Source organism: Sphaerodactylus townsendi, linkage group LG02 (assembly GCF_021028975.2).
Source record: "Sphaerodactylus townsendi isolate TG3544 linkage group LG02, MPM_Stown_v2.3, whole genome shotgun sequence".
NCBI lineage: Eukaryota > Metazoa > Chordata > Lepidosauria > Squamata > Sphaerodactylidae > Sphaerodactylus > Sphaerodactylus townsendi.
This window is the reverse complement of record NC_059426.1, coordinates 102787115-102809622: the sequence shown is the minus strand read 5'-3', so window position 1 is coordinate 102809622 and position 22508 is coordinate 102787115. Positions and strand designations below refer to the sequence as shown.

The 22508-nt window shown below is 42.9% G+C and overlaps 1 protein-coding gene across 5 annotated transcripts in view; it reads left to right on the top strand.

Annotated features, from left to right (window-relative positions):
* The window catches only part of NAV2 (neuron navigator 2), a 325098-nt gene that overhangs the window by 112953 nt on the left and 189637 nt on the right, over positions 1-22508 (top strand). For all 5 annotated transcript variants that reach the window (XM_048486861.1, XM_048486863.1, XM_048486862.1 and 2 more), the window contains exons 3-4: positions 2396-2448; positions 15791-15863. In XM_048486861.1, the coding sequence (XP_048342818.1) occupies positions 2396-2448; positions 15791-15863 (126 nt within the window). The remainder of the gene's footprint in view (positions 1-2395; positions 2449-15790; positions 15864-22508) is intronic.

The window sequence follows — 22508 nt, the reverse complement described above, 5'->3', positions numbered from 1 at the left end:
GCATGGCCCCACCCCCTGAGCCCCACCCCAGCCTCAGTGCTTATAAAAGCAGATCTCTGAAGCCGGGGACGGCAGTCTCTTCTGGTATCCCTGGAGGGGAGGGCAGAAGAGACTGCCAGTTGCTGGCTGGGAGCCCAGGGGGTGGAGGGCAGAGCAGCAGAGCCCCGCCCCGCCCTGCCCTGCCCCCAGGTGGCGGGGGGCGCGCCCGGAGACAGTTTGCTTTGGACATGTAATGGAGGGTGTTGAACCCATGAACCTACCCCTTAGCTACGTTTTTGCTAGCCAGTATCACAGCTGAGAGTGTGTGACCGGCCCAAGGTCACCCAGCAAGTTTCCATGAGTTTCCCTGATCCTAGCTGAGCACCATAATCCGCTACATCACACTGGCTTTCAGTTAGAGAATATAGCTAAAATCTGATTTCAGAACATTCAATTTGATGTAAAAAGTTTCATTTACTGAGGATTTTCACTTCTGATATCAGACTTGGGAAACCAGCATCTGAATTTATTAATTTAATTATATGTACCCTGCCTTTTCCCCCAGTGGAGATCCAAAGCAGCTTATATCATTCTCCTCACCTCCATTCCATTCTCATGACAACCTTGTAAGGTATGTTAGGTTGAAAGGTTATGACTGGCCCAAAGTCACCTCATGAGTTTCAATAACAGTAGTGGAGATTTGAACCTAGGTTTCCCAGATACTAGTCTGACATTCTTACCCACTATACCACACTGGAGAAAACCTGCTCTTGCAATATTTTATACATTTGACTCTAATATTCCATGTCTTCATAGACAGATTTGGAATGTATCTGCCACTGAAAAGCTGAAGCTAGGCATTCCTTTAATATATCTTTCCATTTTTAAACTGGATGTTTTCCCATGTAAAAGAAAAAGAAAAAGTTGTGCCAGTCGATATAGTTCTTTAATACGGAATTATTGGGGAATTTTAATGTGTTCCTTGACATGGAGAAACCATAAATCATTTCCTGAGAAAGTATGGAATTAACATTTACAAGACAATTCATGCTTTTACTCAGATACATTATTTTGTGTATTTGCAGTATTAGTGTAACAGCAGCTACAGAAGGAGGAAATGATATTTGAAAAGTTGCATTTTGTTGCTATACAATTTCATCTTCTTGTGCTGCAAATCTGGTTGCAATGAGATCTGCTTAAAACCATGTCTACCACATACTATGCAGCTTAATTTGGTTGCTTTCTCTGTACATCAAGGTTTTCTGCTTCTTGTTTTATTGGTTCAACAGCTCTGATGTCTCAACTAGGATTGCCAACCTCCAGGTTGAGGCTGGAGGTCTCCTGGGCTTACAATTAATCCCTAGGTGACAGAGATCACTTCACCTGGATAAAACAGCTGCTTTGAAAGGTGGACTTTATGATATTGTGTCCCATTGAAGTCCCTTCTCTCCCCAAACTCGTCCCTGTTTAATCTCCTCCCCCTCAAATCTCCAGTTATTTCCTAACCCAGAGCAAGCAAACCTTTCAGGGAATTAGCTACCTATCTCGGGCTCATTCCGCACATGTAGAATAATGCACTTTCAAACTGCTTTCAGTGCTCTTTGAAGCTGTGCGGAATAGCAAAATCCACTTGCAAACAGTTGTGAAAGTGGTTTGAAAACGCATTATTTTGCTTGTGCGGAAGGGGCCTCAGCTTACATGACTCTCTATGACTTCAGAAGGCATAGGGGTAAAGCCCAGCTAACACAGCTCCTTATACTATGTCAGGTTTTCTGTGATGTTGCTTATATCAAAATAATATATGCCGAATGATTCTAAGCTGAATGTTGTGTTTAAAACCTAGAGAACTGTGATATTTTTGACAAGATGTAGACGTCTTTGAAGCTAAATGCTGAGTACCTTCAGTGATTTTAGCCTGAATAAACAGTATTGGCTCCATGAGCTTTCATGCTTATGAATGCAGATCGGTTCTTGGGAGTGATTCATAAGACTCATTGCCTGCTATGTTGTAAAGTGAATGAAGATTTTCTTTTATACTATATTTACTTCTGACTTGTACATATGTAGTGTCGTTAAACAGTGCAATGGTACACTCGTGCACACAGAGTAATTGAAGTCTTCCAGATTCACAACAATCAGTTTGGTAAAGATTACCTATCACTTTTAGAAATGCTGTCAGCCCAGTTGTCTCCTTTTGAAATGGTGGTGACCTTCTCCAGCTGTCTCTGAAGGAATGGCTCAGGGGAAGAATTCCGCTGGATGGCTCTTGGTGTTTCACACATTTGCTTTGATTGGGCAACTACAGCTTTAGGCTGTTTGATTTAGTTGCAACAAGTGCTCTCGGGATAACTGTGCCAGGTGTCTTTTCAACAGATCTTAAGATTTTTTTCCAATTACTTTTTCTGTTCATTTTCAGCAAATGAGAAGATTGAAGACATCAATGGCTGCCCAAAGAATAAATCTCAAATGGTAAGTAAAAATTCAATATATTCTGTTTTTTCTATTTAAGATGGACTGACCTATGCATTCTTGCCAAAAACAATGTTTCTATGAACTGCTTCTGAACTAGCCTTTTAAACATAATTTTACAAGTTTCATGGCTAGATAAATTTGGAACATTCATGTGAGTATATGGAAGCTCATCTTTTAAATTCACTTAGTGAAATCCTGAAAATAAGGGCAAACGTATATAAAAGTTTGTTTTTGTATGCAGTTTTTATGTTGATATTTGATTGCTTTGTATGTTTAGTCAAATACCTTTAGTCCTTAAGAAAATAAGGCATTTTATTTTAATTTCACAGTACAAAGTATAGGAGTAACTAACAATGAAGGAAGAATGTCAGACAATAAGCATTTTAAATTTTGTAGAAGAAGTTGAAGGGTCAATTAAAGACTTTCTCCCCAATTTATGATATTAATGTTAAAGTGCTCAGAAATTATACTACAGGTAGAAGTCATAGTTTTTACGGTGGTTTCAGTTCTTTTTATTTCCTTTGTTTCCTTAGTTGTTGGTTTAATTTATTACTGTCCTGTTATCCTTAGAGAGTCAGAGTATGCTCTACTCTTGGGGGGAGGTGTTCATTTAATTCTTCAGGATAGGTGACATAGGATAGGAGAAAAGACAGGAGTGTCAAAATCACAAACTTGGACACAACCAGTAGATGCTTTGAGGCCATGACAATAATTCTTTACAAACGGTGTTAACTCAGTTTGAATTTGACATCAAACTATCAATTCTACCTCAGTTCAAAATTAAATTATCTTGTCTTAAGAATTAACAGCACTGCATTTTCACAAATGCTTGCAAGGCATTTAATTTTGTGGGAATGATTGGAAAGACTGATGCTATGGAAAACTAGTTTTGGGGGCATCTAGTTTACCCCTGAGTTTATGTAGTGAGGCTCTTATTACTGAGGCTCCTAGTAGCTTTGCCAGCTGCCTAATTTTCTAGTAAAATAACTGATTTTTCTTCTTTCTGGCCTGTTGCAAATGATTTTTTCATATAATGGTGGGAATAGGAGATAGACTGTTTTAAAAAGCGGTGCCTTTCAAGATAAAGAAATTTACTGGACTGCACCTTTTAAGGCCTTTGTAATGTTGCCTGTGGTGTTTTCCTAATAAATTGCAGACTGAACCCAGTTGCACAGTGGGCAGTCTGTAAGAACTTGTGAGGGGAGATCTCATTTCCCTTTTTCACCTTCCCCCACATTGTTTCCGTTTCCCTTCCTCCTGACAACTCCTACACCTAGAGAGGTTCCAAGAATCCACCACAGGTAGAATACATATTAATATATAAAATGATGTATGTATCTGCTGTCAAGTTGCAATGACTCATGGCGACTCCCACAAGAGGCTTTCAAGGCAGGTGAGAAGCAGAAGTGGTTCTTGCATTGCCTTCATTTGCAGAGTCTTTCTTGATGCCGCCCCCCCCCCTCAAAATACTGACACAGCTTAGCTTCTGACATCTGACAAGATTGGGCTCTACCCTACCATCCCACACACATTCCCAAGCTTTAGGTAAGGACACCTTATTTTCTCATGGGACAGATAGAGCTTCACCATGAGTTTAATCTTCTGTACTTCTTCCCAAATCTATAGTCTTTTTCTACATGGTTTTTGCCCAGTAGCCTGCTTTTGGGTTCGAGATTATGTGATATAATGTAGTCCTTAAAACACTGAAATGTTTTCTTTTAATGCCTTTTTTGTTGGTTCCTTAAAGTCCATTTATTTTATTTTTTCATCAATGCTCTGTATACATTCCATCTCCATATCACTTCATTCATATGGATTGCATCAGATGCATATCTTAGTTACATGAAAACTCTATTATTGGCAGCTCGGCATAGATGAACATAGCTTGAGAAGTTCTTAACATATTTCTCATAGAAATCAACAGGTGCTATTTAAATGAGATTCCTCACATTTAATATCAGTTCATGGACTTCTCTGTATGTCAGAGCTTTAGGATTTTTCGTGCCAATATGCTCTCCAATTTATTCTTTGCTTTATTCTTATTTTGTAATTTAATTGTCATTTCTGTAACGCCTTCTAGCTCAATTAGACTGTTCTTCCAGCCTAAATTGACTCAAATGCTATAACAGCACCATATAACAGCACCATAGTGCATTGCCAGTGTAGTCATATCATCACTGGTGGGGTCACACTATTTCTTCAGTCTTCCACTGGTTGCCAACCTCATGCTGGCAGTAGTAGTTGCTAGTACAAAAATTGCACATTCTGAGCAATGGCAGCTGATGTTTTGAGTACTGGTAAGGTTTCCAGGGTTGGTGTCATTTGGATGATTGAGAACATCCAAGCAACAATATTAGGCAGACAGGAAGAAAAGTTGTCTTGACAAATGGACCACATATAATAAGGAGAAGAGTTGGTTTTTATAACCCACTTATCTTTACTGAAAAGAGTCTCAGTGGCTTATGTTGCTGCATCTCCACACACACATGTGTGTGCGCGCACATACACACACCCCTCAGGCATCTTATGAGCTTGGTGAGGCTGTCAGAGTTCTGAGAGAACTGTGACTAGCCCAAGGTCACCCAGCAGGCTTCATATTGAGAAGTAGGGATTCCAATCTGGTTTTCCATATTAGAATTCACCACTCTTAACTGCTACACCACAATGGGTCTCAGGACATAACTGTGGAAGAACAAGAAATAACTGCGGTTGCTATTTCATGCTTGTGGTGAAGTGGACATTCTTGGTGGTCAGAGAGTAAGTGCCTTCGGTTTCACACTCGTTCTTTGTTCTATTTGTTTTCTTTATTATTTTCCTGGATATGTTGCAATAGCACATCAAAATATATCCACCAATCAGCTTGAAGGAATGTAGGCAGCTGAATTAACCTTTATAATGTACATTCTTAAAAAAAATTCATAGTGAATAAAGTACATCTTCCTAACACAAAATGCCTTGGCAATGATATTTGGAAACCTAGCTTAGTATGACTGTAATATCTCCTCAGTATGTCTCACATGCTGTACTGTGGTTGTTTTGAAGATGCATAGGAATGATCATTATTTTGCCTACTGGTACTTTAAATACTTGTAGCCAAGCTTTGTTAATTCTCAGAGTCTCTTCTTTCTTGTTGAAGTTGTCTGGGTGTTTGTGAATTTCAATGGCCTCCCTGTGCAGTCTGATATAGTAACCTTCCGAATTGTCCAGAATTGTACTATGTCAGATTGCACAAGGAGGCCATTGAAATCCACAACCACCAAGAAAACTTCAACAAGAAAGAAGAGACTCTGAGAATTTAACAAAGCTTGGCTACCAGTACTTAAAAACACCAGAATCAAAGGCCAAGGGCATGCTAAATTCATGGACAATGGACTCCACCCAGACACAGGATTTGCATTCACCAATACTGCTGCTGCTGCAGGGAATGCAAATGTGAATCACTCCCTGGACTGAAAACCCCCACCCGTAATACAATACTATCAACCACACCTTTGCATAGCAAGTTCCACCCAAACACTTACTGATTGGTTCCCCACCCTGGGACATGGACAATATATAACCCACTAAAACATTCCCATCTCACAGGACACAATGTGTTAACAGACTTCCCTCTGTGACACACTTCTGAAGATGCCAGCCACAGATGCAGGCAAAATGTTAGGAACAAGATCTACCAGACCATGACCACATAGCCTGGAAAACCCACCACAACCAGTTGAATTAATCTGTGAAAGCCTTCAACAATACATCAAGGAAGATTGGTTTTTTGTTATAATCTTTGTTATACAAAGGGACATAATACAGTGAAAAGACCTCTTTCATAAGCACTATTGAAATCAATGCCATCTGCAAAAGAAAATGGTGCTCTTGTACAGCTCTCATTACTTTCAGACAGGATTGTGGAAGAATAATTCACTTTGAATTTTAACCTAGAAATTTATTGAAGTTATTATATTTTATTTTTAATGCATGTGCTAACAACTACTTTGAAACTCTGGATTGGGCTTGATAAATAGCGTTATAACTACTGCAACAACAAATATTACAGCAATTATAAAAAAGAAACAGAGGCAGTCCGGGATCAAAACAAACAAACAAAACCATTGAACTATATTTCACAAAGAAGCATTTGTCAATAATAAACTTCCATTATCCCTAATTTTGTTTTGCTTATATTGTGTGCATTTCTGCAGATGTACAGTAGGATGATTAATCCTGAGATGAAATTGAAAAACAGCATGTTGATCATTGATGATGTCGCTTTGGGTGATCTATATTCACTAAGTCCATTTTACCGATGGAGTAAATGCTGGCTTTCTGCACTCATGCCTCTCCTTTTCCCTTATGAAGTTGCCTCAAGTAGAAACAGGACTGTAGAAAAATCGACCGACTGCCAGACTTGTTAAAAGAAAGGAAGAAAGCGCAGTCTCCTTTTGCAAACCAACAAGCTTCCTTGAGTTTGTTTCAGATCCTACTGTGCCTTGGGCTGCGCAGAACCTTTAGAAAGATTGCTAACCCATTCATTAGCCCGTTCATAAGGCTAGTGATGATGATGTTATCCATTCAGTAGTTCTTGACCATTGGCAACCCAATATGCAAGCTCTTTCCACATTTTTCGATTAAGTACTGCTTCCTTCAGTTGGTTGATGTTCATTCCTGTATCAGCTTTTATGGTATCTAGCCATCGTATTCTTTGGTGTCCAGGTCTTCTCCCGCCATTGACAAGTCCGAACATCATAGATTTTTCTAGCGAATTTGATCACATCACATGACTAAAGTATGTAAGTCTGAGCCTGGTTATTTCCCCTTCTAGTGATGTGTCTGGTTTTATGCGGCTGTCACCTTAGCTGTCCATGGTATGCGCAGTAGCTTTTGCCAACACTACAACTCGAATGCGTCTATACTTCTTCTGTTGGCTTTCTTTGTAGTCCAGCTTTCACACCCATACATGGCTATGGCGAAGATGATGGCTTGGACTAGCCTGTGCTTGGTTTTGATGCTGATGTCTTCTTTTCCAAATTTTATCCATGCTCAGCATTGCACTTTGTCCTAATTCTATTCTCCGCTTTATCTCAGGGGTTACTTCTCCATTACAGTCAATTTTTGAGCCCAGGAAGATGAAGTCTTGGACACACTCAATGACCTCATTGTAAATGCTAATTTGGGCCCGATCTATGCTAGCTGTCGTCATGATGTTTGTCTTCTTCACATTGAGATGGAGGCCCATTTTTTCGCTTTCAGCTTTGATCTTCACTGTCAACTGTCTCAGCTCGTTCTCGGTCTCTGCAAGCAGTGTTGTGTCATCTGCATAATGAAGATTGTTGATGTTTCTGCTGCCAATTTTCACTCCTGTTTTTAGTCTTCACTTCATTTTCACATCATCATTTCAGCATAGAGGTTGAACAAGAAGGGTGAGAGAATGCAGTCCTGTCAGATACCTTTGCCGATTCGGAACCAGTCTGTGTCCCCATGTGCTGTTCTCACTGTGGCTTCCTGGTTGGTGCAGAGTGTCTGTATCAGCTTGATTAGATGTGGCGACACACCTAGATCTTGCAGGGCTTGCCATAGCTTATCATTCTCAACACAGTCAAAGACCTTGCGATAATCAATGAAGCACATGTAGATGTTCTTCTGGTATTCTTGAGTTTTCTCCATGATCCATCGCAAGTTTGCAATGTGATTGCCCCGACTACATCGAAAGCCTGCTTGTACATCAGGGAGTTGGGCTTTGACGATTGGTCTTAGCCTTTCTTGTATTATCTTGAGAAGGATCTTACTTGCATGTGGGATGAGGGCTATTGTGCGATAATTGGAACAAACGCGGTAATCACCTTTCTTTGGTAAAGGGATGAAGACTGATCTTTTCCAGTCCTGAGGCCACTCAGTGGATCCCCATATTGCCTGGCACAGGGCCATGATGGTTTTAACTGGTACTGGCTGTTTTAACTGTGCCGGGATGTTATCTATACCAGGTGCTTTGTTTTAGCTTGTTGCTTCATCGCCTTAGCGACTTCTGACTCCAGGATCGGGGGCTCCAAATCCAGGTTGCCTGCCTCATGTGTTGGTCTGGATTTCTGCCTGCAAGAATATAACTCTTCTGTGTATTCTTTCCACCTTTCCTTGATACTAGTAAGGTCAATTAGTTTCTTTCCATTCTTGTCTTCAATGTTTCCTTTACGGGCCACGAAAGGTTTTCGTGTCTTCTTCGTCTGCAAGAAGAGGCCCCTTGTGTGGCCTTTCAGAAAGTCTTCTTCAAGTTGTTTGCAACCTGGCTTTTAAATACCTCCAAAAGAGACAAATAAGACAATTTTCAAGTTGAATTTCAAAAAGCCTCTCCAGTGCCATATATTTCTTAACACTTTATTATTCAAAATAAGACCTTCTGTCATACACCATGTTCAGCTGTGGATGTTGCAAATTCCAAAAAATAGAATTTGTTTGCTGGTATCATTGGTAGCAGGAAACTAAGGAGGTTTGCTCCCTTATAGCATTTCCCTTTTATGCACACCATTGCAAGAGGGAGGTTGGAATGGGAAGTGGGCAGTTATAAATTGCTGTGTTTTCTACCTCTGCCTCTAGGACAGGTGGAGTGCTAGACCATGTGAAAGCACTATACAGTCTGGGCCAGGATATCTAGAGGAGCATTTCCTCCTGAATAACTGTGCCCATCTGTTAACATCTGAAGAGACTGGTTCAGCCCCCCCCCCCCTTGCCAACCTTGTGATCAGTTTCAGGGATATGGCTTTCTTGGTGGTACCTTATGCCTTAGCACTACTGTTGCTCTATTTTTAACATATTTACTATATGAAGTGGTGTGGATTTGACTGAGTTTGGTGGTTTTTTCCTTCCTCTTCTGTGGATAATTTACATGAAGTTGTCATGTGAAGTATTCCTAGGAAAATGATACCATGCCAACTGCCACAACATAGGGTGTGTTTTTTCTCTTTGTTTAAGGTATAGAGCAAACATTTGCTGATGTCCTGGCCTCTTGTAATTTGTAAAATATTTTGAGACTTCACTCAGATGTTATGAACCAAAATAAAACATTGGCAAAATCAATAATTAGTCAGAGGGTATGTTACTGAAAAGAGATACAAAAATAGAATTGCACAGAATCTCATGGACCTTATTCAGTTTTGAAAGCTCACTGAAATTCTCAGTAATTGAGCTTCAGGGCTGTATGGCCGTGTTCTAGCAGCAGTCTCGCCTGACGTTTCGCCTGCACCTGTGGCTGGCATCTTCAGAGGATGCCAGCCACAGATGCAGGCGAAACGTCAGGAGAGAATGCTGCTAGAACACGGCCATACAGCCCGGAAACCACACAGCACCCAAGTGATTCCGGCCATGAAAGCCTTCGACAATAAATTGAGCTTCAGTTTATATGTTAACTGAAATTTAAGAAATATCTGCAGTGTTAGTCCTAGTATACAGTGGCAGCTCAAGATGTTTTGCCACTGGAGCTGCTTCTGCTTCTACCTTGCAGACATTTCTGTACTTTCCCTGCCACATCTTTGTCCTTGCTGCCTTCCACCCCTGTTTACTTGGGTGACAGAGCAGCTCCTTGCTTGCTCTCAAGTCCAACTGTGACAAGTCATGCATGCCCAGCCAAACCTCCCAGACTTGCCAGATTCGGAGCTTTATTTATTGGGCTTATAGACCGCCCTCCCCCAAGTTTCTGTTAGTTGTCAAAGCAAGCAACATTGCTCAATGACTAAATTATTGTAAGAATAGATACCCTGTATGTGACTTGATTCACTTTTTAAATAGAATGGGGGGAACAAGGAGGCAAGAAAGTCAACTGGTTCATCTTCCAAGTAGAGGTAGCAGAAGCAAGTGAGCAGGATGGGCAGTTGTCACCCACCTACAATCTGTCCCTTGAAGTGAGTGCCCAGCTAGTAGACTCCTGAATTTTAATTATAATTTTAAAATGGTTGGAAATATAAATATATGTCAATTTCATGTATAACCTGGAAATACTTTTATATACACATTTCCAAAACAATCTCTCTGATTCAGTATTGTGGCCTCAGAAGCAATGTTCATATGTGGATCCTTCTTTGGATAAAGTTCCCTGAATACAACAGGGGTGCAATTGGGTTGTGACTATGTAAAGCTCATAAAAATATAAAAGAAAAAAACATAAACAACTTTAGAAGAGAGCCAAAAACTTCTATTTAGGAGTATGCCAGATGAAACGAAAATGTTTCTCCTGCTGGTGAAAGGTACTGATAAAAGAGTCAGATGAATCTTCCTGAGTAGGGAGTTCCAAAGTTTTGATGCCACTACAGAGAAGGCCCTTTCTTGGGTCACCATCGATCTAGCCCTAAATAGTGGGGGCAATCAAAGCAGGGCCTCCAAGTATGACTGGAGTTAACAGATATATTTGTTTGCAAGAAGGCAGGCCTTAAAGTATGTTCGTTACAAGCCATAGAGGGCTTTAAAGATCAATACCTTGAATTATACATGGGAGCCAATTTTTAGTCAGTATATATAGAACAAGAGTGATACAGTTCCTAGGATTCACTCTAGTCAGCACTCTAGCCATCATTCTTCAATGGCAGTAGCTTCTGGACAGTCTTTAAGGGCTGCATTATGTAGACAGAAGTGCATTATGTAGACAGAAGTACAGTAATTTAACTTAGACTTGGGCATGCATCAGCCAAAGCTGGTGAAAGACATCCCTGGCCACCTTTGTCCCCTCTTTATCCAGTAGGAGTTCCAGGTCCAGGAACATCCCCAAGGTACAAACCTGCTCCTTTAGCAGGAGTGCAACCCCCTCAAGAACTGGGAATAGCCCGTTTTCTGGGTGAGACTTTCCTCTGCCAGTAGCACCTCCATTTTATCTGGATTACGTCAGTTCATCTTCATTCATTCTAAAAGTGCCTTCTCAGGCACTTCTCAGGCACTTTTTCATTTTCCTCAGCTGCCTGGAATCTGTTGGTACCATAAGAAAAGAACTGAATAGAGTTGAACTTGCCCTCTACATTTTCCAGTATAAGTCATCTACTAGGGCTACCAAGGCTTTTTCAGTCCCATAACGGGATCTGAAATCAGACACTCAAAGCCTAAACAATCTGTTTCATTCAGGAATGTCTGAATTTGCCCATCCACCACTTGTTCAGTATTGTACATTTGAGCCGGAATGGTAGTTATTCAACTCACTTGTGTCCAGATGAGGTTCTTTAAGAGTGGATGCACTTTCCACTTCAAGTCAAGAGCAACCACCTCATCTCACAGGGAGGCATCTACTGTCTCTGGGATCCAGTCCATCAGCCCTCCATGTAGATTTAAGCTGCCAGGAGCAGCAAGGGTTGTATAAACAGGTGGTATGTCTCAAAGTTCTCAGAATCTTGTTCATACCCTAAGACTGCACAAGCTGAAAGGTATCCCACAGAACCAGGCATACTTTTACCCTGTGACCACTGGATCCTGTCGCTGCTATCTTCGAGACCGCATCACCCCATATGTTCCCACACGGCCTCTTCGTTCAGCAGAGGCCAACTTACTAGTGGTCCCCGGCCCCTCGATGATGCGGCTGGCCTCCACACAGGCCCGGCCTGGTGGAACGCTCTCCCACCAGCTGTCCGGGCCCTGCGGGACCTTGGTGAGTTCCACAGGGCCTGTAAGACAGAGCTGTTCCGCCGGGCCTTTGGAGGAACCAGCCGCTGATAGTGCCCCCCACTTCTTCTGGCTCCTACATCTGGGCCTATAACATCTGATGAGCTCTGCCGTTCCTCCCTTGGGGGAAGGATTTGATATTAGGTTATCGGGCGCCACCCATGCTTATATTCATGCTTTATTTTAAGTGCTAATGTTTAGATAGCCTCTGCTGCTTTTATAAGTTTTAGCCAATTTATGATGATTTTATGATTGTATTTATTATATGTTGTACACTGCCCAGAGCCCTTCGGGGATGGGGCGGTATAGAAGCCCAAAGTATAAATAAATAAATAAAGAAATAACGACTTGAAGTTGGAATGGATGAAAGAGATTTTATCTGCAAAGTGCTTAGTGAAATAATTGCAGTGGGCTGCAAAGGAGTCCACCTTCTCTGCTGGCCAGAACCTAATAGGCCTCTGACTACCTAGAAGAATTTTGTAGGTCTACACTGTGTGGATGAAATGGTGGTGGGAAAGCATGGGTTTCCTGCCACCATAAAGTAGGCTGTCAAATGAGCTCTAGGCCAAGCCTTGTCAGATTCATCCCAAGACTTTATTCAGCATGGCTCTAGCCATCTCTCCTGTCTTTTCATTGTTTGCAGCCACTCAGTAAACCAATGGACTGCCCCAGGGCTCTCTGACTTGAGAGGGCACCTAGGTTCAATTGTGTCAATTGCCCAAGTCATTTCTCCATTTCAGAAGTCAACCAGGGCATCAACGGGTACAACAACTATATCAGCAGAAAAAAAAACCCAATTCCATCTGAAAACCTATTGGATCCTGCAGGCTATGGGCCAGGTTATCTTCATCAATCCTCCCCCAACCTTGGAGTTTTGATACCCCTGTAAATCTAAACCTCAGCAAGTAATGATCTCAAGGAGACTTTCTTCAATCCACCCACCTTCAGATCTTCCTGCCCAAAACCAAACACCAGATCAAGAGTGTGACTAGCCCAAGGTCACCCAGCAAGCTTCATGTGTAGGAATGGGCAAAAAATCCAGTTCACCAGATAAGAGTCCTGCACTCATGTGGAGGAGTGGGACACAAACCTGGTTCTCCAGATTAGAGTCCATAGCTCCTAACTACTGCACCACGCTTGGGAGACCTATGAAGTGATAGTGAAAGTAGAAAAGAAATATTATTTCTCTGCTTCAGCTAGGTCATGACCATCCTATCTTTTTCAGGTAGTTCCGCATCTAGTTGCTCTGAAATCCGAGCCTTTATGATCTCAGAAACAGATATTATGCCATTGTACATTGTAACATAGGTCAGTCAGAAGAAATGTCTAATACATTATTCTGGATGGTTTATGTATCATTTTGACCCAGTTGCTATGATGAATTGACAAAATCCTGGGATCTGTGGAGGCCACTGCTTGTGTCCTAGATCATTGCCTAGCCTAACTGCTAACATCATGTATGGACTACTTCAATAAGCCCCTGAGGTCTGTCATAAATCAATCACAAACTCAGAGCATCTTCCCTGTACTTCTCACAAAGGCAGTTGTCTGCCTGGTAAGTTAAAAACCATCCTTACAGAAAAATGATGTGGCCTGTTATCAACCAGTCTATAATCTGCCTTTTCTAGGCAGAGTGATTGAGAGAGCAGTAGCACACTAGCTCCAGATAATCTTGGTTAACTCATTCTTTGGTCTAACTCAAACCATTCTTCATAGACTGGACGCAAAAAGTTGCCATTGGCAAGTTGCCATTGGCAATTTATCATCAGTGTGGGAGCTATTCTGTGGATTTTCACTGGACACAATTCTATCTCCCATGCTTTTCAATCCCTATTTAGAACCCTTAGGACAGATGGTGCATGGGGTTGGTTGTCATCAATGTTTTGATGACACCCTGCTCTAAACCTCCTTATCCAAATATGGTGGTGTTTCAGTAAAGGTTTTGAATAGTAGGATCTTGCCCTTGAAAGGCAAGTATTGCCATACTTTTAATGGCAATGCAATGCTGTGTGAAGTCCTCGTTTCAATTCTGCTTGCACTTTAATATGGAAATGGCATCTTTCAGCATCACAAAAAAATGGGCATGCGGTCAAACTAGCCACTGTTCATCAAACTGTAGGAACTTATGTTGAGCCCTCTTACTAATACACCAACTGTCACTGATTCATAACTAACAAATGGGTTGTAGATAACTACAGATACTTTCACTTTCCTCACTGTCCCCTTTGATGTTTCCACTGCTCCCAGGGGGGCACTACTGCCCACTTTGGGAATCCCTAGCTTACACGATCATCTGAAACTACATGTTTCTGTTTATTTCCCTTGGTCATATAGGAGACCGAGTGTAACAGTAGAATCTGCTGCTATTTATAACATCTTAAGAGTTTTGTGTGTAAACATGCTTCAGATTCCAGCTGAGGTATCTAGTTTTCTTAACTGAATTTTACTGCCTACATGACTGGAAATTCATGTCAGCTGTCTTTCTGAAGAGTAAATGTGACTTTCCTACATTAAGCATATGTAGTTCCCTACATTTATTTTTAGCACTCAGTAAAAAGATTTTAATTGGGAGTGGGAATCCATTTTGCAAAGAGGCTTCCTATAGGGTTCAGCAAAATAGCCTGAAAAATAGATTTGCTGTCATGATATAGATTGGTTAGACCACCTGAGGAGCCCAGTCCCTTTTACATCAGTGCAAAAAGTACTGGGTAAATGTGTCTATACAACATGTGCCTTAATTGTCCATACTTACTGAGGGCACTTACCATTTCTGTTTCCTTGATAAATCAGTATGTTTTGGATTCTATAAGTTGCTTCTGTTTGAGCTTCTATTTGTCCATTGCAACAGTGGCCCTTGATTGTGGAACACATTCCTCTCATGCTAGTTGCTTTTGAGCTCCTTGAAAGATTTTAGTTTTCTATGTGCAGAAGTACCTAGCTCCAAAGGAATGTGTGCTGCACAGTGGAAAACTGCCCCACGACAACAAGAACTAGAAGCAGAAAGAAGGTATAGAATCCCAGGAGCCAAGTCTCTGGCTGTTTGGGGGAGTATGGAGGTAAGTTTAAAAACAACAAAACAAAACTGTTTTGGAAGCCATCGCAAAGAAGCCAAAGAATATAGCATACAGCAGTCTGAAAAGTGATTTCTGCTGTAGGTTGGTATGATGAACAACTGACCATTCAGATGTCAATTAACTGCATATTATTTGACCACAAATATTCTCTCTTTTTTTGCCAAGAATACTGTTTTATGTATGGTACACAGTTAATCATTCACAATTATGAGCATCTTGTGTAACATTACTGAAAGTTACAGTTTCTTATAGTTTTCATCAATGTTATGTTTGTTGTTTCAAAACAACACTTAACTATTTTGCTTTGTCTAATTAGCATAAGAATTAAGACTGTTGATTATTAAAGTTTTTTTTAAAAAATTCTAATTAAGTTAGTGCCTTAAAATGCTTGACTAGTGTTTTACAGTATTTGGCAATATTTGGTCCCATTTGCAATCGTAGTCTGCAATTGTGGGGAGTTTAGAATAATGTCTTAGAATAATGTCATTTCTATTCATTGTTGGAGGGCAATATGTATTCAAGGAACAATGAGCTTCCCAGGTCACCTAGGTATTAAAGCCTAATGAATGAATCAGTGTAGAATGGTCAAAATAGTATTGCAGTACATTTCTTTTTATTTAGTCATTTTGTTTCTTTTCTTTTTTTAGATTGAAAACATAGATGCTTGCCTGAGTTTTTTGGCTGCCAAAGGAATAAACATACAGGGACTGTCAGCAGAAGGTAAGTCTCCATTCATTACATATTTTATTTTGCCTTGAGAAATTTTGTATTGGCAGTGTCTTTGCTTGGAAAAATGAAAACATGCAGTGGTAATTTCATGAGTAATAAAACTAATGGAGCAAGAGGACCAAGCGATAAATAGGATGCTCACTCTTTTACAAGGGAACTCTCCCCTTCTACTGTAGGAGTGGGGCATCTTGTGTGGGTGTGATCTCGACCAATTGCAGAGAGGCAGGAAATGATGAAATTCTTCCATGTACTTCCTGTGAGGTCTTGGGGTCACCTTCTTCAGTATTTTCCTGCCTCTGCAGAGAGCAGACGCGTTTTTTGGCTCTGGCAAAAAAAAAACCCTATTCGTAGTCTGTTTGTGTCAGTCTGTGTTTGTCTGAAGTCCTTAGAGGGATGAGTAAGCGCGATCCGGCTTGGGGAAGAGTAGTCTAGCCGCCGCTGAAAGCAACCGCTTTCCTTCCCACCCACCCTCTACCCCTTGGCAAATAGAACGTTGGCAAATAGACAGTTAATCATGGACGCTGAACTTTTCGCCTGAACGCTAAACCTTTGTTAAAAGCCCGCTGCTGAGCGCATTACCGCAGTCAGGCGGCCATAAAGAAGGGGGGAGAAGCTCCATCAAACGGACGCCGCAGAACGCAGCCGCCGGAAAATCTGGTGCCTCCGAAAGCATGAAATCATTCCAACCTCGGCCAAGAAAAAAAAAGAAAGACTAAAACGGGCCGGGAGTCTAGCTTCTTCCCAGGGTGCTTCCTTAACCGGAGACTTCCATAGCCGACTCCGCCTTCCCAGGCCTCGGAGCAGTCGTGCTACACCTCGGCCTCTCGCATCAACTGGTTCTTCCCTGTGCCCCTAACAGGCAAGACCCACATGATCCTGAACGGGGAGATTCTAACACTGGGCAGTTAACTCAGCCTCCTCCTGGATGAACGCTACCGCAGTTTTCGCTGAGTTCCTTAGAAGGGAGATAGACAAAGCTCTTGATGCAAGAGATCAAAGAACAGCTTAATGCCCTTCCTCTACTCGGTCCGGATAGATCCCCAAGAGTCCCCACCGAGGACTCCTCGGCTCCTACAGAGAAGGACCCCTTAGCCCTACCTAATGAGGAGGAAGAAGAATTATCCAGTTTAGACGGCTCTGATGGGGGAGAAAAATTCTCTGACACAGAGGAAACCCTGAGCCAGCTGTAGAACAATCCATACAGTTCTTTAAACTGGAAGAAATCCAACTTTAATTTCAAAACTATTCCTCCTCGCTTCTGATTTATTGCGCGACTCTGAGGACGCTGAAGAACAAATTCCCAGCCTTCCATTAACGCCCAAATGCCAATCAAGGGCTATCCAAAGGCACATCATCCTACTTCCTCAGCTGATAGGAGGGCGACAAGTATTTCCCCTGTTCCTGGAATGCTTTGTTAAAAGTGGATTCATAGGGAATGGCCTAATCCCACTGCCCACAAGGGCTTCTTCTGCCCCACTCTTAAGAAAAAATATCTGATGCCTCAGCAGTTTCTTGCACGCCCTCCTCAGAATCCTCCAGTTGATGCCCTGTGTCCGGCCCTACATTCCGGGCACTGGTAGCCAAAGAGGGGAGGGCAATATCAAGAACCAGCTTTGATAGGAGGTCTGAAGCAGCCAGAGATCCCATGAGTGGTTGGCGGCAGCCATCAAACTCTGCCCCTCCACAGTGGCCAGAGCCTCCATGAGGTGTGGCTCAAACGCCTCCTGAGATGATTCCAGCCTGGGTAGGCAGATCAGAGAAGGCATCTAAAGGGTCCTTTCACAATTCCTTCATAGCAGATGCCACCTTCGACGCCATGTCACTGGTAGTGAGATCCTTAGCCTCTAACATGATAGCAAGACGCAACGCCTGGATTCGGCCATGGCAAGCTTAGGGACATACAATCTAAAACACGTAGGCTGGTTATTCATACTATGGAGGGGCCCTATTTGGCAAAGAATTGGACTAAGTCCTTGTCCAAACCAAGGACAACAAAAAGACGATGCCAAAATTCGTCCGCACCCGACAGGTCCTTCTTCCAACAGCAAGTTTACCTTTCCGTCCCATTAAATCCTTACCCTCAAGACGCAACGAGACGGGCAAAGACCACACTGGCAGAATCAACATTCCTTTCGAACTACAAACAGTCCTTCAAACAATACAACAAGCCGGGCAAGTCCTTCAACTCCAATAAGAACAAGCAATGACGATCAAAGCATCCCGTGGGAGGTCAGCTCTCCAACACTTTCAGCACCGTTGGCAGGGAAACCACGTGGACAGGTGGACAAAGGAAGTCATTCCTTTACAGGTTATGTGGGATAGAATTCAACGCTATTCCACATCACCACCTGTCTATTTCACGCTCTCAAAGGATCTGGCCAAAGCCAGCAGTAGAACTCTGGAGGCGTTTCCCCACCTAACCAAGATCCAAGCCATCGAACTTGTACCACGGCGGAACGTTTCAGGACATATTCACATTTCTTTACAGTCCCCAAAAGAAATGGGGACTGGAGAGCAATCCTCAACCTGAAGCGCATCAACAAATTCATTCGGGTCCCCAAATTCAGGATGGAAACCCTTCGGTCTATCACGGCAACTCTTCACCATCAAGATCTGCTGACTTCATTAGATCTGACCGAAGCTTATTTGCACATCCCTGTTCACAACTCTCACAGAAAGTACCTGAGATTCGCCATACAGGATCAACATTATCAATTCAAGACGTTGCCATTCGACTAGCCACGGCCCCTGAACCTTCTCCAAGGCGTACTATTGGCTCCAGTCATCATGTTGAGGGAACAGGGGATACACGCCTACCCCCCCCTACCTCTATCGCATCTGTTGATTCGCTTCACGCCCGGCCCCTCTGCCATCGCCGACATCAAAGGTAGTTCAAGAAACTCCTAGCACAGCATGGCTTTATCGTAAAACAGAAGAAAGCTCTTTTCATTCCTCTCCACAAGAACACCTAGCGCAGTGCTGGACACGTACAAGACTCTTTTCATACCAGAAGAGAAGGTAGAAAGAATCAGGAAACGACATTACTAGTCATGTCCAACAGAAGATCGTCTCTTTGCTAAAACTGGCAAGTCTGGAACCTTCATCTCAGTAATTCCACCTGACCCAGTGGGCGTTTTCCGCGGTGACCGCCCAACGATTCCTCCGTGCATACCAGCTGGACATTATTGCCAAGAAAGACAGAAAATTGACCATACCCCCAGAGTCCGCCTCCCAGCCTTCTTCTGGTGGACGAATCGGCCCAACCTCAGACGGGAAAATGTTATCTACATGCTCATCGAGCTCAAGTCTTTCACAGACACCAGCCGCCTTCAGGGCTGGGGACCACACCAGTCAAATGTATGTCCAGGGAACTTGGTCTCCGAAGAATCACAAATCGGCTCCACATCAATGTGTTGGAAACTCGAAGCGACTCTCCTTGCCCTTCAACATTTCCGCCACAAATTCGTCACCAACATGTCATCATAAGAACAGACAATGTTAAGCCGAAGATGTACATCAACAACCAGAGCTCCAGATCAGCAAGGCTCCACTCGAAGCAAATAAAACCGATGGGGTCAGAGGAGAACTTGTCGCTAGAAGCCCTACACATCAGAGGAGTCCAGAATCTAGAGGCGGATTGGCTCAGCAGACAGAATCTGTGCGAAACCAATGGCTTAATTTGATCCACGGGTCTTCTTCAAGATATGCAACACCTTCTCGCACTCCGGAGGTAGACCTGTTCGCCTCTCAGAAGAACCATCAACTTCCAGTTCATGACCACACTACCATCCACAGGCAGTAGCAACGACTTGAACGCCGACATATATATTCCAAATCTTCTATGCATTCTCCTTTCCTCTTGATCCCTCGGCTCCTGCATTGGTGGCTCTTTGGTGATCCTTGTAGCTCCCTAGATGGCCCAGGGAGACCCTGGTTCACCACCATCCTGGAACTGGCCATCGTGAGAACCACTGACTCTGCTAATCACTTCCGACTTCCTGACGAGGGCTCCCATCATACATCCCGACATCCCCGCTTGGTTCAAGCTGACCGCGATGGCTCTTGAACGGGCAAACCTCAGGATAAAGGGGTACTCGGAAGAAGTCACATCTACAATCTTAACAGCCAGACGAGGTCGACGGTCAATATCTACAACCGTTCATGGAAGGTTTGATGCCAGGTGGTGCCATCGCGAACGAATGGACCTCCTACTGAACCATCCATCACCGTTATCCTGGAGTTCCTGCAACAAGGCTACCTAATGGGACTCAAGTGTTCCACTCCACGCAGACAATTGGCAGCTCTTGTCATTATCCCTTGCGTGGGCTTACACCCCATCACCAGACATCCGGACGCTCTGAACTTCCTAAGAGGGTAAATTGTCCCAACCTGGCGTGTAGTCCACAGGTTCCTCTTGGTGCCTGAACGCTGTCCTGTCGGCACTCACTAGGTCCCTGCTCAACCCATTCTCAAACTGTACACATCAAATGGGTAAGAATGAAACGCTATTCTTAATTGCAATAACATCGGCCAGAAGAGTGGCTGAACTTCTCAGCGCTCTTTCAATAAACTCAAAATTCTGCGGTTCCATAAGGATAGAGTATGTCTTCGCATTGTGATCCAACTTTCATTCCGGGTTAACTCCCCTTCCATCGCAGCCAGGAGATCGTCACGTTCCCAACTTCAGCGCCGCATCCTCTCATCCCAAAGAGAAATCGTGTGGCACACATTGGACGCTAATGGCCTTAAAAGCATACATGATAAGAACAGAGGAGTTACGAAATCAGAGAGAGGTTCATCAACATTAGCCCTTCCAACTTGGGAGCAGAAATGTCCAAGGCAGCAATCAGTAGTACCCTGAAAGCCTGTATATGCGAAGCATACAAAGCTTCTGACTTACCGGGTCCCTCAGGGAGTCACAGCTCACTCAGCCTCGCAATGCCATGACTCAACGCAGCTCTTCCGAATCATGCATCGGGTGGAAGACATCTGCAAAGCTGCCACCTGGTCTTCCATTTCCACCTTCATACGCCATTATAAAATTCCGGTCCCTGGCCTCGGCAGAATCAGCCTTTGGCAAAGGGTACTGGAAAGTATCATCAGGGACTAATGAACCTAATCGAATTCGGGACACTGCTCGAAAACTTAATAAGATGCTCCCACTCCTACAGTAGAAGGATCCATTGGATACTCACCGTGAAGGGTCTTTCTACTGTAGGTAAGGGGCATCTTGGCCTCCCTAGTTCCATTTGTTTCGTTACTCTCTCAGTTATCAACTAAATTCATGTTTTCAGACTGTTCAACGTTTAGGGTTGTCGTTGTTGTTGTCACTGTTCTAGTGATCCTAGTTATTGCCGAGCCGTTGTTTTTCCTTCCGTGTTTTTGGTTATATGTTCCTGTTACTTAAGTGCTATACTACTATGCCAGGCGGGGGTACTGAAGAAGGTGACCCCAAGACCTCACAGGAAGTACATGAAAGAATTTCATCATTTCCTGCCTCTCTGCAATTGGTCGAGATCACACCCACACAAGATGCCCCACTTACCTACAGTAGAAAGACCCTTCACGGTGAGTATCCAATGGATCCTTCTGATTCCAGGCAACAACCAAAAATGCAGCATCATTCCAGGGAAAAGGCCATGAGACTTACTGAATGGTTTATCCCATTTGTTTCAGGTTGGGAAAACAGTGTGGGGGGAGGCTGAAGCCCCTGTTCCCTACACCTCAGTCCAAAACTGAATCAGTCTTCTGTATGACTTCAAAACGAAGCTCTCAGCTGCTGCCACCTGACTGAGTGGAATGAGAGTTGTTAGGCAAACCCCAACCCAACTCATTAGAAAATGTAACACGTAATTCTGCCTTTAATGGGAGTGTCCAGTAGAACAGTTGATCCCTGCTCTTTCCTTTCTTACATACTGTTTTTCTGAGGAACTGTTGCTCCTGTTCTTGTATACCCTTTTGAACTCTCACTTAATAATAAAAGTACTAGGAGCTAGTTTGTTCCCCATATGAGGGGTAAGCTACAAGAAGGCTGATTTTGCTGTTCAGTTCAGTCACTCAGACTGTTCCCAAGACTGTGTAAAATGCTTCACCACCCAGACCTATAATGTATGCAGTATTGGGGTGGAAGGGGGGACTTATCAAAAAATAAGTCCCCAGTCCCCCTTTCCTGTATTTTGAGCACTCTCAAAATATATATGATCCTTCATGCCATAATAAACTCTGTATGTTTTTTGTCTGCAAAGTACTATGACTTGGATCCAAGGTCTGTAAGCATTCTGTCACACAGTTGGGTTGGACACTTGGATCCGTACCAGATATTGTGAAGTCAATGAAGAAGTTTGTGTTTTCGTCACAGAAGTTGTACACATAGAGGGATATTCTTGATTGGATTGATACTGGAACGTATTTGCATGCCAATCTTAGTTCCAAGTTCACCTACTTTCACTTGTGTGCTTGCAAGAGGAAACAGGAACAAACCCTATCATGACATGGCAGTTAAATCTGTTTCTCAAATTTCTTCTTACCTCTCCCTTTATCTCAGAGTTAGCAGTTGGATTTTCAAGGACAGGTGAGATGGTTTTCTTTGCTGTGCCATTTGTTTGTAGGATGGGTTGTGAGTTTGGTTCTCTGAAA